Below are 15,594 nucleotides of genomic sequence, written 5' to 3' on the forward strand. Positions count from 1 at the left end.
TAGAATTGTTGATTACTTCCTTTCCCTGCAGACAACAATTCTTGACAATAGGCTCTTTAGTAGCTTTTGTGGTGCTGAAGAGTTTTTCAGTCACTGCTTAAGTGTAACTCACCTATGAGTTCAAGGCTTGTTGTTTCCTTTCCAAGCCTAGCACAGTGCTCTTGTGTGCTGTTGTGGTATCATCTCCCCTTTTATATCACTTCCCTAAAAAAAAGTCAGAGGTGGTGACAAGTAAAAAGATGAAGCAAACTGGTCAAATCTCAGACATCAGGGTCTGCACTAACACTGTCACTCACACCTTTCCCCAAGGATTTTTTGGGTTTTAGCATTAATTGTGAGATTTGATGATTTTGCCTGCAGTGGTGGATGGCAGGGTGTCTAAATACAGGACGTACAATTTTTTATCAAAGCCAACATTTCAAAACACTTCCTCTTCAAAGACTTTTGTTGCATTTTTATTGTTAGGGGCTTGATTTCTTTCTTTATTCTTAGGAGGCTTTCCATTTCTTGTCATTCTCCAGGCTACAACCTTGCTAATTGATTAGTGCTTTCCTTGTTTCTTTCAACAGATGTTCAAGTTATTCACCCATTTATAATCCCTTTTTTTTTTACTCATTTGCAAAATTTCCAGCTGCCTTATTTTTTATTTTTCTTCTTGCTCTGCTTTTATTGTCTTTTTGAAATTTTTTTTTCACTTACGAGGATACTTATTTCCTAATTTCTCCAGTCCTAAACCCTTGCAGATTCATGCCATTTGACATCTAAGAGCTGACTTCTTGTGACTGAAGTTCTTCAACTCCTGAAATGATGAGGGTCTCCATAAATACACATGCACAGATTGAAGTGACTTGATTTTCTGCATGAGGTAGGTGTTAAAGCACAGACCAGAGAATGCCTGCTTGTCTGGGATCCAGGCTCGTCTAAAAGACAGCCATCAGGGAGGAGTGATAGAGAGTGATACCACTGATGGTGCTGCCTAAATTTATGTTGATTAGAAGGCAGCCAGTTATAAGAGAACCACTATGTACTGGAGTACTTCACATGAAACAGGATCAACAGGAGGTTCTCCCCATCACATACTGTCTTTTTCATTTTCCTTTATCTATAACAATAAGTTTTCTTACTAATAAAGTCCACTTCTGTAAAACATGGAAGGTGAAATCTCAAATCTCTCAGCATTAAGAATTTTTTCTACAAGGCCTTGGTGTTTTGGAGGTATTTAAGCCATGTTGTCATTGAAAAAAAGTAGCACAGGAAGCTGAAATGTAGAAAATCCCACTATGAAACTGCATGAAGCTAAAGACTCTGAGTTTACCTTCACTGGTGACTTAGTCCTCAGCTATTGGATCTGAAATATGTTGCTGGAGTTTCAACTCCTCTGTTTCCTAGTGACCAAGTGCAGTGTTTTAAAGACCTCTCTGTCCCCCCCCCTTTGAAGGAAGGCATATGAATGGGAACAGTTTGACATTAGAGCTTGTCTCAAATGGCACAGTGCAGAAACTGCCCTAGTTCACTGAAGGGTGCTCAGAAAAGGCTGGTGGGACTAGTCACAGTTAGGGCCACCCTGACAGGTACAGGTACCCAGAAAGGATGAACTGAGCAAGATGTCACGGGACAGAGATGCTCTGTCACTTCAAGTTTTCTCAGAAAAAAAGCTTTTTCATTGAGCCCTGTTTTTTCTCTCCCTGACTGACCAAATCAGTGGCTTTCTATGATGGAGTGACTATATCAGTGGACAAGGGAAGGGTTACAGATGTTATGTTATTTATCTGGTCTTCTCTGAAGCCTTTGACACAGTCCCCCATAATATCCTTCTCTCTAAATTGGAGAGGATTTTTTGGGTGGATTGTTAGGTGGATGAGGGTTGGCTTGATGTTCATATCCAGAGGGTAGAGTCAAGGGCTCAGTGTGCATCAGTGACAGGGGGTGTCCCTCAGGGGCCTGTACAGGGACCAGTGTGATTTAATATCCTAATTAATGTCACAGATGAGGGGATCGAGTGCACCCTCAGCAAATTTGCAGATGACTCCAAGCTGAATGCTCCTGATGCTGCCAAGAGGGACTTGGACAAGCTCTAAGGGAGGGCCCATGGGAATCTGATGAGGTTTACCAAGGCAAAGTGCAAGGTGCTGCACCTGGCTCAGAGCAGCCCTGGTACCAGCACAGGCTGGGGATGCACAGATCACAGCAGCCCTGCCCAGAAGGGCTTGGGGGTGCTGCTGGCTGAGAGGCTGGACATGCCCCAGCCATGGGCACTCACAGCCCAGAGGGCCACACGTGTCCTGGGCTGCAGCCAGAGCAGGGTGGGCAGCAGGGCAGGGAGGGGATTCTGCCCCTCTGCCCTGCTGAGACCCCACTGCAGTGCTGCATCAGCTCTGGGGTCCCAGCACAGCAAGGACATGGACCTGCTGGAGAGAGTACAGAGGAGGCTACAGAGACGATCAGAGGGAAGGAACATCTCTTTTATCAGGAAAGGCTGACACAACTGGACTTTTTCAGCCTGGAAAGAAGTCTTAGGGATGATCTAATTTTGGCCTTCCAGTACCTGAAGGGGGCCTACAAAAAAGATGGAGAGAGATTTTTTACAAGAGCATGCAGTGGCAGGATAAGGGACATGGATTCAAACTGATAGTAGGTTTAGGTTAGGTATTAGGAAGGACTTCTGTTCTGTGAGGGTGGTGAGACCCTGGAACAGGTTGTCCAAGGAAGTTGTGGATGCCCCATGCCTGTTCAAGGCCAGGCTGGATGGAGCTCAAGGCAACTTGGTCTAGGGAAAGGTGTTCCTGCCTACAGCAGGAGGGGTAGAACAACATGATCTAAGGTCCTTTCAAACTCAGGCCATTCTATTATTTCAGCATTATAGGATGTGATGTTTCTGATGTTGGGTGGTGACACCAACACTGCCAGAACTTCAGCACGGCTTGGAAAGCCCACAGTGGTTTGCATTAGGCTGGAGCAGAGATGTAGGGGCCAAGAACCCTTCAGTCAGAGACCCGAGTCAGGGCTGCTTTGTGTTGTGGAGCAGCCATCAGTACTTCTGTCTGTTTTCCTTGGAATAAAGTGAAACCTTCCCACAATCCCCACTTTTTCCATAAACACAGCCCTGCAGGGGTGGATGCGCTTACCTGAGTCTGTCCAGTCTGCCAAAGACATCCATCTGTTCATGAGTCAGTCAAAAACAAAAACAGGGCTTCCAAAACCAAAAGAGGGAGAGTCTGAGGCATCCTGTGGTTTTCACCCCCTTCAGTCATGGAAATTAACTGCAGAGCTGCTGAATAATCAAGACACTTGATTTTGGATTAATGACTGTGAGATTAGAGCCATAATTTAGAGTGAAAGATTTCAGGAATACAGCTGGATTACTTAGGCTTCATCATCAATTGAGCCCTGGAGGAGGAACAGCTTAGTCTTGTTACTGGCACTACCACCCCCCCACCAATCAGACCTTGCTCTCAAAGCTAGGACACACCTCTGGTCCTCTACTGTACTTGTGCTTCCCAGAGTCCTTGAAGGCTGACAGTCCTTTCCTGGAAAGGCCTGAGGGAAAAAAAAAAATCAATATTTTTGCATCCTTCCCTTCATGGGTCAGCAGGACACCTGACCAAAAATCTGAAAGAGGGAAGGTACCAGTAAGTGTACTTCTGAAACCTATTCTGTGTGAAGGGAAAACCAACCTAGAGAAACCAAATTTTTGCTCACAATAGTTCATGGTTCTTCAGCAACATGTATTCAAAATTTTCATTTCCAGAAAACTGCACAAGACTTAGGAAGTTTAATCAGTGTGTTAAAAGACCTCTTCAGAAAAAATACAACATAAGAAGTCTTTGCCAACTCTTTGAATGTATTTATTTATATTTGGACTTGTGTCAGGAAGTCTCATGCTATAAATTTTTATTAAAAACATGTCATTAGAAATAAATAGTACATTTATAGTCATAAGTAAAACAGTAGTTTTTACGCACACGAATGTTTGGCTTCCTCTTACAAAACAGGAATTGTATTTCACCACCTTTTTTTTGTTTATTTGTTTATACTTGATATAAAAGGATAAAGCTGCTGCATGAAGTTTATATTTATTGTGGGTTTGATATATCCCCAGACTAGGTTTTTTTCTATTTTCCTAATAATATTAATACAGGAAAAATACCCTTCTATTCTTGCTATTGATTTTCAATATGGTAAATGAGCTTAAACATTGCAGAAAGAATATAATGATAATAACAAAGATTAATACATTTGTTGCTTTTCCTGCTTGCTGATGGGAATGACTGATTTGTATGAGAAAAGAATTATGCTTATAGAAAGGCTTGACACCACCAGCTAGTTAAAGGAAAAAATACATTATCATAGAACTTGATTTTCATTAGCTATGTGAAGATGTATGTCCTGGTTTCTCAGATACTAGGAAAGCAGAATTCCTCAATGCTGTTCTCCTTTCTTGTTTCTGTTTCCTGCAGATCCAGCTGATGATACTCAAATGTCACACGGTTGATGTGTTTGCCGCTGGAGACCATTCGCAGCACAGTGTTGTCACAGCCAATCTTCATTTGGGCTATTTAGGGAAAAGAGATATAAAGGGGATATAAAGACATTTATACAAGAGAAAGTGAGAGAAAAGAGATATGTAATGATGGGAATTATGAAGCACTGGTACATGCAGTTTTGGAAATAAAGCAAATTCATGTGTCATGGCAACCTGCTGGTGGTGATATTGCTGATTAACTTTTGCATTTGTTAGTTTTGCTTTGCAGTGCTTGGGTGTTTAATCAAGTATTCTTCCCTCATCCAAATGCTACTGCATGTCTATGTGCTACTGTTAGATACCATGAGTGATGGGTAAGGGTAATGGCACTCTATCCTGGAGACAGCCAAAATTAGCAGCATCAAAATGTTTCCCATTAGAGGGACGAGTGGATCTGTGTGTAAGGAACAAAGCATGTGAGAGTCCCATCAAGACAAACTCAAATGGTAGTGCCCAGCACATGGTCCCACTCTGAGGGAAATTGAGTGTCTCCAGCTGCTGCTTTAGGCAAGCCATTTGAGTGGAGGCTTGGCAAAGCCTTTTTGTTTGAGGAGCTTGGGGGAACTTCCTCACTTGAGGAGAAATCTGGTATGTCACTGGGAGAGCAGGAGCTGCTGAGATGGATTTGCACTTCCTTCACACCACCAGGGAAACAGATTTTAATCTCATTCCTGTGCTCAGTATTATCATTCAACAGCAGCACTTACCAGTTAAATCTTTGAAAAGTGCCTGGAGTGGTGAGTTGTAGTGTGATGAAGGGCAAGGGAGACCACAAGGGCCAGGCACCTTCCTGCCCCGCAACTCTGTGGAAATGCTGCTTCTCCAGTGCCCTGTTGGTACTCCTGAGATATGACAGGTGTGCCACAGGGGTTAGTCTGTCATATCACTGCCACACTTTGCAGTCTGCTATTGAATATTAGGGAAACGGGAAGTTCTTATTTTTATGGGGAGGAAGAAGACACTGGACCAGCATGATAATGAAACAGATTCAGAGCCCCAGCAGGTTCAAAGTATAGAATGGGAACTCTGAGGCTTTTGGGGTATGTGTTACACCAGCAGCGGAAAAGGTTTTGGGAACACTGAGGAAATGAGAGAAAAGCTCTTTAACTGAAAATGTAACAATCTGTCTTCATTTGTTGTGAATTTCCACACCCTTTTATGTGCTGACATTCTAATACTTTTATCATAGGACAAGAATTTTTAAAATATGTCTAATTCAGCCTTGTCATAATGATTACTAAAGAGGCAAATGAAGGTGGGCATGGGTGTGCTGTAACACATTGCCAAACCACGGGATTTAGCTCTCATGTTCTGCTAAATGTGAAGTTCTCCAGTCTAGCAGGAAGTACAGATATGTGGGGGGGAGTCTCTGCATGCCTGATTATGGTTAATTATTTATTACGTGGAGGTAATTGGAAGAAGTTCTTACCGGACCCATGAAAGGAATGACAGAGGTCAGCTAGTGGAAACATCTTGGATGGGTCTAAGCCAGCTCCTCCAAGAAGCTCTACAAAATCTCCCACTCCTGCACAGTTTGCAGATGGTTTCTTAAAAAGGCAGAGGCCAAAAGTTATTTACCATTCATCTCCAAAATGCAGCAGTTCTGCAGACATTATTGGAGCTAACAATAGCTTTTAGAAATCCCCTGTGCTTAAAGCTGTGTGAAATCAGTTTCTCATCCTGAGCAGCACTACCTTGATTTTAGATTAGTAAGTTAATTTTCTTAAGGTATTCCAAAGAAAGACCTAAGTAGACTCTGAAAATTACTGACAATTAGAAAAGGTGTTGATTCAACTGCTTTTAATGCAGATGAGCAATCTGGTTCTGGATGCTTAAACACATAATCAAATTAATGCAGGCATGAGCTGTATGTATTCCTAGATTCAGCTGGCAAGCAGGACCTTCAGTTCCACTATACCATACTCATTCCTAAAAACATGCTAAAATGGCCCCATTGTGGCAAAGTTAATTAAGGTAGAAATTAACAGAAAGAACAGTTTTTTCTGAAAGCAAAGGCTTACTGTATATTAAACCTACATTTTTCCTGAAATTAATGCTGTTTGCCAAAAATATCTTGCATGGCACCTTGAGCACCTTTGGGCTGTCATCCCTATGCTGCTATTTAAGTGCCTGGTTTCTTTACCTTCCTTTACTGTTGTCCTTTTCTGCTCACCACTGAATGAGTCAACTTATTCACTTGCCCATCTCTCAAAACCTGGCTTGTTCAGACACTGGCAATCTCCTTGAAGAACTCAGGCTGTCAGACTCACTGGCAGGAAAAAACAAATTTCCTTGCTCTATTCTTCTGAATATTTTGTAATTGGCATCTTGTTACACCTTCCAGGCACAGGCATCACCAATAGCTCCTGTCTTCTGTTGGTTTGTCACTAAGCACCAAACACCCCAGATCAGAGCAGAGAATGCTCAGCATATGGAGCAGGCAATCAGTCGTGAGCACCTTTGTATTTTGTCTGTGATAATACCTTGCTATCTAGTGGCTCCTTTCTCTCTTCAGATGTTTTCTGCTTTCATTAATTTAAGTACAAACAGACAGCTCTCAGAGAGACCGCTCCTTTCTTTATAATGAAATCCTTACCCTTTGTTATGGCAAGCAATCGTTACATTCATTAATGGTACTTTGCATAATTTGGCTAGCATTGCAACATTACAGAGACAATAGTGACAGAGACAGCCCCAGCTCTCCTCTCAGGGAGAAACCAGAGCCCTCATTGTGCACACAAGAAGTCCAGAACACCCATGCCTTAGCCGCCGGCACCACAGCCTTCCCTCTTCTGTGCCCACAAAAAGTGCACATGCTAATATTTTCTTAGGAAATAAAGATCTCACCTTTAAAAAGAGACCATTTAAATGTCCCAGGATAAGATCAGATATTTTTATCACCACTGGGTAGATGATGGAGAAGCTGCAGTTTCTGTGCTGGTGAGGAATGACCATGGTAAACCTTCCTGAAGGGGTCTGAGAGATGACATTGCAAGCTGGGACACCAGAAAAGGTACAAGAGTTACTTGTCCAGTCATCACTGCATGCATCATTACAGTACCAAAAAACAGAGATAGTTTAATTACTGTGAGTTACAACCAAGTGCAGAAAACAAAAACGTGCGGCATTTTCTGAGGTTCTTGCATAGCATTTGTTCCTGAAAAATTCCTTCCCCATTTTTTTGCTATATGGCATGAAGTCTGGTAGAACCTGTGGGTGAAGCAGTCAATAGTTTACATCAGGGGCTCATGCTGTCAAGGGCTCGTACAGTTTGTCAGTTTGAGGGAGGTTAAACATGGGTGGAGGGAGGAATTGTGTTTAGTTTTGACAGCTTATTGCCTGATATTGCCAGCAACTCCCTAAATCCTATTCTGCTCCTCTGAACTGGAGTTCCTTACACTACAAAATATCTCATTGAAACGAGAGCATGATTTTATTTTTAAGTTAAAACCTAAGAGTTCAGGTAAAGGAGTAAACTTATCTTCTATGAGAGCAACCCAAGGGATCCCTGACATAGATCTGGAGTCCTGCAGTTTCTTTAGCAGGACAGTGAGAGACACCAGGCACCTTCAGCAGTTGAATACAATAATCACATCCATGGGCATGAAGCCACACCAGAGTGGGGACCTAGCTTGTGGGACCAAGTCTGAATAACTTGGAGTAAAGACATAGCAGATGTACTGTCACTGTTTTTGGGTTTTGGGTTTTGGTTTTTTTTGTTTGTTTGGGATTTTTTGTGTATGTGTGTGTTTTGTTTGTTTGTGTCTTTCTTTATTTTGTTGTTTCTTGGGGGGTTGCTTGTTGCTTGGGTGGGGTTTTTGGGTTTTTTTGTTGTTTTTTGTTTGTTTGTTCTGTTTTTGTTTTTTTGGTCACTTTGAGTAGTTAGGAGATAAATAATAATTGTAAAATGTCCGGTCCTCTCTGGAAAACATAATTCAAGAGAGGTACTGGAACAGGTTGCCCAGTCAAGTTGTGGGTGCCCCACTGCTGGAAAAGTCCTGACCAGGTTGGATGAGGCCCTGGATAACCTGGTCTAGCATGTGGCACTCCTGGCCATGGTGGGGAGGGTTGAAACAAGATCATCTTTATGATCTCTTTCAACCCAAGCTGTTCCACAATTCTATGATAATTTGTGCCTTGCCGGCTCAGAGGCTTAGGCAAAGAACTTACAGGGAGATCTCTGTGATCATGTATCTCTCATAGCTACCACACAACCATTCAATACACTGATTTTAGTGTTAACCTTTTTTGAATATTTTTTTCTCATTGTTCACCCGGATCTAGAAAACACTGAGATTGAAGTTGCTCAATTAATACTACTGGTTCTAGCTAAACGTGTTGGAACATTCCAATATGAGATTGGGAGGGATCTTATTTGAAAGAAAGAGCCTTATGGTCTTGCATATGGAAGCCTGTGTGATCTCTTAAGCTCCTTTGTTCTCTTGGGACACACACAGAGCCTGAATGAAGCCTGCAGGTGCACATGACTCCACCTGCCTTACCCCAGCCACGTCAGTGCAGATAACTGCAGCGAGAAAACCCAGTGCAAAGCAACACCTTCTCTTTGCTTCCTGCCCCAAATTCAAGCCCCTTTGGTGGCATCAAATGCAGACTTACGGAAGAGATTGCTGGTTTTCTTGACTGTGACAGTGAATCCATTGCCTGGTAGCTGAATCCTGAAGAAGATCATTGCCACGTTCTGTGATGATCTGATGCTCCTCTGAATATTCCCACTTTCACAGAAGTCTACATATCTTTGAGAAGTGGTGAGAGGATGGTCCAAGGAACTGGGAAATTTCTCTCCCTTGAGAATCCATCCATCAAACACCTACAGAGGTTCAGTAATATAAAACAAGATTTTGCTTAATACTCTAGCAGAGAACAGAAACATGAAGTATAGCAGGCACTCTTTTGACACCATATAACCTGTTCAAAGCCACAAACTGAAGACAAAAATTCTCTGTATTTATTGATTTCCTAATATTTAACTATTTATGCTTCATGGATTTTTATTCATTATTCATGGATGTTTAGGAAAGGGATACATGTAACTTTTAATGTTATCTTCTTCATATGTTATCTTCTTCAGGTGACAACTTTTTTTTTTGAGGGAGGTATCTATTTTTTCTTCAGCATCATCTCTTTTTTTTTTTTTTTGCAATTGCACTGTACTATGAGGAGTTTTTGACCTGCTTGATTTGGATGCTTTACAGCTTGTCATTAATGGTCCCAGTGGTCTTGCAGAGATATTGGGATAAAAAAACCTTTGGGGAGGAATTATTGGCAGTATTGCTCTCACTTGCGTCAGCTATTTTACCTCATCCTAACCACTAGAAAACAAAACAAATCCTGCATTATTTATCTGGACCTTAAGCATCAACTTCTACAAATCTTTCCTTCATAACAAAAAAGCAACAATTTTCCTTCACCATCTTCAGATCAGAAGTAGAAATATGTATTAGTTCTAGCATAGATACGCAGCTGCCATCAGCTTCAATTCCCTCCTAACTGCTCTCACATGGCAATTCCTTGAACACTTCAGTCAATACTCCCAAAATTCAGGGACCAGGTTCAGCCATCACTTCAGTCAATAATTCTGATGTGAGAATTCCTGATGAAAAAAGCATCAGGATCTGTCTCTGGGTTTGCCCAAACTGTTAGTTTGTGAAGTAATAGGATGCAGGTGCTCAAATTACATGAGGGAAGTCTGCCTATATATATATATAGCAATATAATAGAGAATTTGGGACACCATTACCATAGAAAGGAAAGCTCATTAAAACATAAAAGATATCTCGGCATTTTTCTAGCCTCTGTGAGTGACCATAAGTGCAGGTACAAAAGCTTTAACGCCACAAGAGACTGAAATCAGCCTCCCTGTAGCCATGTGGGGAGAGATCTCAGCCAAAATGTGGAATGGAAGGACAAAATTCTGACCAGGAGACAAGGAAAGGGCTGAAGGGCAGCCTTCCTCCTTCACTCTGTTCCTGGACTTCAGCTTGCCACTAGATGGGACGTGGTCTGTTCTGTGCCTTGCAGAAAAGTGCAAGGCAAAGGGAGCCAGGGACCACTGAGCCTCCCCTTCTCTCCTTGACTGAGTGCAGATCTTGGTGAAAGCTCCTGCCTGCCAGAGGAATGTGCTGGTAAAGTTTTTTAACACTGGAGTATAAATGGTTCTGAGTCACGAGCCTCTTTCTGTTCAGAGCCAATGTCCTGAAAAGTTCTAGCAGGGAAATTTTAAAGAAAGCCTGCAGGGATCCACTCACTATTAATCTGATGTTAAGTGACCTGAGAGCAGAGGTCCCAGAGCAGTAACAACGATCCAGAGATCCGTATCATTATCTGCTGGGCTCATCTGATTCACAGTGCAATGAGTAAATGCTACTGACCAAATTTTCAGCGGTCCACCGGGGTATGGACACTGCATAGAGGCACTTCTGGAAAAGTTCAGAAGAGCCAGCACTGTAGGCTGGACAGGGATCCTCATCCTGCATCTGACTTTGCTGAGGAGGAGTGGTGATGGGGGGGACACATGCTGAGAGTGCCTCAGGGAGCAGAAAGAGCCATCCCAGAGGCATCGCTTTGCCTGTTCTTTACACACAAACACACACGACACAAGGATGTGCACATGCACTCGCCTGCCCCTTGCACACACAGCGCACAGCTCACAAGTCAGAGGAGAGCTGAGGCTGGCAGCTTCTTACCTTCAGGAAGTCCCCCGCTTGGCAGTCGATGTTCACAAAGTCGTAGTGTATCGTGATGAGCTCCTCGGGCTCCCCGATGAAGAAGGTTGCGCAGTGCAGCTGGGGCTGGTCTGCAGTGAAGGTGAACTGCCCCTCTATACTCAGCATGTCAATGCACCCTGGAGAAGCAGGGACAAAGGGCTGCTGCCTCTGCCCGCTCTGGGGGAAGACCCCGTGCCAGCTCCCACTGTGCAGGGAAGGAGGGGGATAGGAGAGACCCCCCCGCACTGGGATCCGGCTGGCAGCGAGGACAGGGAGAGCCAGCTGAAGCAATTAGGAGCCTGGTGAGCGTCAGAGGATAAATAGTAACTGGCAGGTGTGAGCACAAACGTGCCACGGGGGGGGATGAGGGGGATGGTGTGTCAATGCATCTCTGAGCAGAAAACTCAGTATATGTGCACAAATGCACAAACACTATTCTTTCAGATTTCTCTCCGGTCACAGCTGCCTCACCTGCCCCACCCCTTGGCAATGTGACCCTGCCCAGGGGCATGGGTGGGGAATCCACATCTTACTCCAGTTATTTGGGACCATTAACTATGAACCCCAGCCCTCTGCCTTAAACCGCAGGTTCCTGCGTGTTTAATGCTTTGTCCTTCTTCTCCCTAGTCTTGCAAAAACTCCTGCAGCTGTTACTCCCAATTAGCCCCTTTCCCTCCCTGGGGTACCCCCAGGATTCTCCACCTGCCAGCAGTCCCTACCAGAGCACCAAGGAAACTCACGGAGTGACCGCCGGTAGATCTGTCCTGCAGACAGCTCTCGCTTCAGATCCTCACTGAGTAGTAGGAAGGGGTCATCTTCACCAGCATCCCTCACCTGGTTAAAGACGGAGGGCAAAAAGAGTCTGGGGCAAAGGGAAATGCAGCTCACTCCCTGCACCTCCCAAGAGCAGGCACAGCGTATTGTGTCCTCCCTCCAGAAACAGTGCAGCTTTGGAAGAGCTCAGGCTGAAAGCTGCCAACCTGCAGCAGAGGGGAAATAAACCTGGGATCTAAGAGGTGAGCCCAGCAGCTAAGTGCGCTGAGAGTTTCTTAAATCCTCAGCAATATTGCTGAGCACAAATAAATAGAAGGGTAGTACAGAATACATGGGACTGTTGCATTAATGTTGCCCAGGTGTAAGTTTAATGCAGGAGAAGTGGGAATAGGAAAGGGAGAGAGAATAAAGCACAATGCTTGAAAGGTGAGAGCAGAAGTTAGAAGATAGCAGCTAAAAGCACAGTGAGATGTTTAATCACTAGCCCTATTGCTCACCTCTAGGTATCTGGTTTCTCCTTTGGAAGCTGCCAGGAAGATGAGAATGAGGTGGCATTGAAACTGGAAAGCAGACGGCATGCTGGCACCTCCTCTGGCGGCCGTCCCCCCGTGGCCAAGTTTCTCCGGGTCTGTGCCGGTATGCAGGAGCCGCTGGGGTGTCTTGGAGCGACTCTTTTTATAGAGCTGTTGGGAGGGGAGGCACTTGGTCCCCGTACTGATAGGGTAACCCATGGTAACTGAATTCCTCTCACAGTGACACAGTACGTGGGCATGACAAGGGTCCAAATTACAGCCACAAATTTTCAAGGCGGTTGAATTCCCCTCTCTGGCAGATGTCTTCCCTTCTAATCCGTCTGGTGGAATAGCTGAAAACCTCTGGGGGAGAGAGCCCATCCCTGTGCATATATACCGGGCACTCATACATTGTGTTTATTTCCAGTTTTTCCAAAGCAAGCAATGAGGAGCATTCCTCCCTCCTCCTGGGGCAGTCTCGGGGTGTTTCAGACCTGCAGGGTTTTCTGCCTACCTTCTGCTGCTCTGTGACATGCAGCTCTCTGCAGTGCCAGTGCCTGTGCCTGTGCTGGGTCCTTCCTGCTGGCCAGGCCTGGGTGGGCACTCCTGTGTCCCAGGCAGGTTTGCAGCCTGTGTCAGCATCCCTCCAGGGCTCTGCACTGAGCACACAGGTGAAACCAGACAACTCTTCCCCCTGAAAACAGCTTTCATACAGAAATTATGAAAACTTGGCTTCCCAAGGGCATATTCATCACAGAACTCCTGATACTGCTTCAGCCTTGATCCTCAAGGGAAACCTGAGAAGATCTTTAAAAGCTGAGCCTGTGAGTGAAAATTCATAACTCTGCAGAGTACTAAAAATCTGGAACTCAGCAGAGGTATTAGACGTAGGGTATACATCTGAAATCCATTGAAGCTCATTGGCAATTACAAGTTTTGTTGGAAAACTGCAGGGTTTAGTTCCAGTTTGCATTAGAGGATGGCTGGAAAATTAATGAGGAAGGTGAGGGTGCCTTGGAGACCATGAGGATCAGAAAGGGCTGCAGAAGAGCCCAGCCTTACTTGCTGGTTTTTGCTCACTCTCTAAAGAGATTGGTAAGGTTAAAATTATAGCTTGACCCCTGCAATCCCAAATTCTGGCTTCAGTGTCCCAGTTTGCCCTGCCACTCCCCAGCCTATACCTCAGACACTGAGTATTGAGGAATATTCAGTGCAGGGAGCTGGGTGTGCAGCTGCAGTGAGCGCTGCAGATGGAGGTGTGGGGGGCAGGAGTCCGAGCTCAAAGCAAGAGGCTGTGAACTGCCAGCCTTTTGAATTCCAGGAGGCCCAGGGACCTGTGGCACCAGCCAAATGACCAGACACTCAGAGATACAGCAAGGGTCAAGGATTCAGCTGGAAGATCACAGACCTTCACATACACAGACTGTGAGGGTGTAAAAGCCCAGGCATTCCTTTTTTCAGGGTCCCTCTCTGGAGGCACCAGCTCAAGGTTTCTATTCTGCTGCTGCACCATTATAAAATTACCTAAGGGAGACAGAGGTCTGAGGCTCTGCTGTGGAAAGCTGTGTTTGAACTGGTGAGGAAAGCTGGTCTGCCTGAGTGTGGGATGTGTAGGGAGTTGAGTGGGGACCCACTGGCTCACTGGAGCTGCCTGCTAGGAAGGGGCTTGGATGCCAGCAGTTAAAGGCCCTCGTGGTGGGAGTGTGACAGCCTGAGTGCCCCCTGAATGGTCAGACTGGGACATTGTCTTGCTGTGAGTCCTTGGAGATTGTCAGTGAAGGACAGCGGGTTTGATTGTGTGTCAATTTTTTACTGAAGATTTCAGATTTCAGAATTCAACCCAAAAATTAGTGAAGGACACATGGCACTGCAGCTAAAATATCATGACTCTGTTAAACCAGATGTGAGGTGATCTACTCAGAATGAAACACACAGCAGTGATGTCACCATAGTTTAAACTCTTGCCTATGAACAGCTAACATCTGGGCTTAGCACAGCAATCAGTGGCAGAAGAAAAAGGAAAGAAGCTCCACAGTCTGGAGGACACCCTGGCAGATGAAGTGAGGGTACTGTCCTTCTCCAATAAACAAGGTGGTGGGAGGGAATATAGGTGCCATTGCCATATCTGCTGCAATTTATTGCTCACACAGGGCCTAAGGCGGCTTTGAAATTCCTGTGCAACACCTTGGAGCCTGTTATGAATACACAGATATTCTGTCCAATCAGATACCCTTGGCTGTTGATGTGGAACTGAATTTTAACAGAGGTTTTTTTCCCCCACTTTTCAGCTCTGGGCTCAGCAGGAGCTGATGAAGCACAACGAGATCCTGACCAGCCTCATCACAAAGCCCCCCAGAGCCTGAGGTAACTCTCTGTGTCTTCAAAGACAGGGCTGTCCTCAGCCTCCAGTCTCATAAGCCTTTTTTGTGCAGCTCTAATGCTTGGGGAAGGCAAGTGTTTGGGATGGAATAGGGAATCACACTCAGAGAGATGCAGCTGCTGCTGCTGGCTGGGGCTCTGCTGCCTCAGGTGGAGCTCAAGCAGATAGATCCCCAAAAGGGACCACTCAAAGGGGAAAGAGGGTGTTCATCTCCTAGCCCTGCGTCCCAGCTGCCAGAGGATGAGAGAGGATGTGAGGCCATCTTCTCACTCAACTCTGCTGCCTCCTCAGTGTATCACAGGTCCCCTTCCCTTCTACCCTCCCTTTGTCTGCTGCAGCACTGCTTTTGTTAAAAGTCACTTGCAGAAACTGAGATTTTCCGGAGATGAGAATGTGACTAACAAAACAAAGAAAAATCACTTCGAATTGGGTTCAAAACAACCCTGCAGCATTTCAGAAGGGAAAAGCACCTTCAATGTGATACAAACCCTTGGTGAATGAGGAGAGTGTAATTTTTCTTTCATGGAGTTGAGTCATGATAACACTCTGAAGGACAAATTTTTTTGTTAATATCAAATTGTTTAGCACAATAAAATGCCTTCCCAGTGACACCCTGTCACAGGCTAAACAATCCAGTTGATTCTCACCTTGATCTGCTAACAACTGTGAGTTACCCTGGGA

At 44.7% G+C, this 15,594-nt stretch overlaps 1 protein-coding gene across 1 annotated transcript; it reads right to left on the bottom strand.

Annotated features, from left to right (window-relative positions):
* Positions 1-4,394: 4,394 nt before the first annotated feature.
* Positions 4,395-12,599, bottom strand: CRHBP (corticotropin releasing hormone binding protein; the record flags this gene model as incomplete). Its single annotated transcript, XM_084224855.1, has 7 exons — positions 4,395-4,552; positions 5,952-6,069; positions 7,370-7,518; positions 9,140-9,350; positions 11,227-11,384; positions 11,988-12,081; positions 12,519-12,599. The coding sequence occupies 7 exons, from the start codon at positions 12,597-12,599 to the stop codon at positions 4,395-4,397; spliced, it is 969 nt and encodes a 322-aa protein (XP_084080981.1).
* Between the last annotated feature and the right edge of the window lie 2,995 nt (positions 12,600-15,594).

Source organism: Fringilla coelebs, assembly GCF_963513975.1.
Source record: "Fringilla coelebs genome assembly, chromosome: Z".
Classification (NCBI taxonomy): domain Eukaryota; kingdom Metazoa; phylum Chordata; class Aves; order Passeriformes; family Fringillidae; genus Fringilla; species Fringilla coelebs.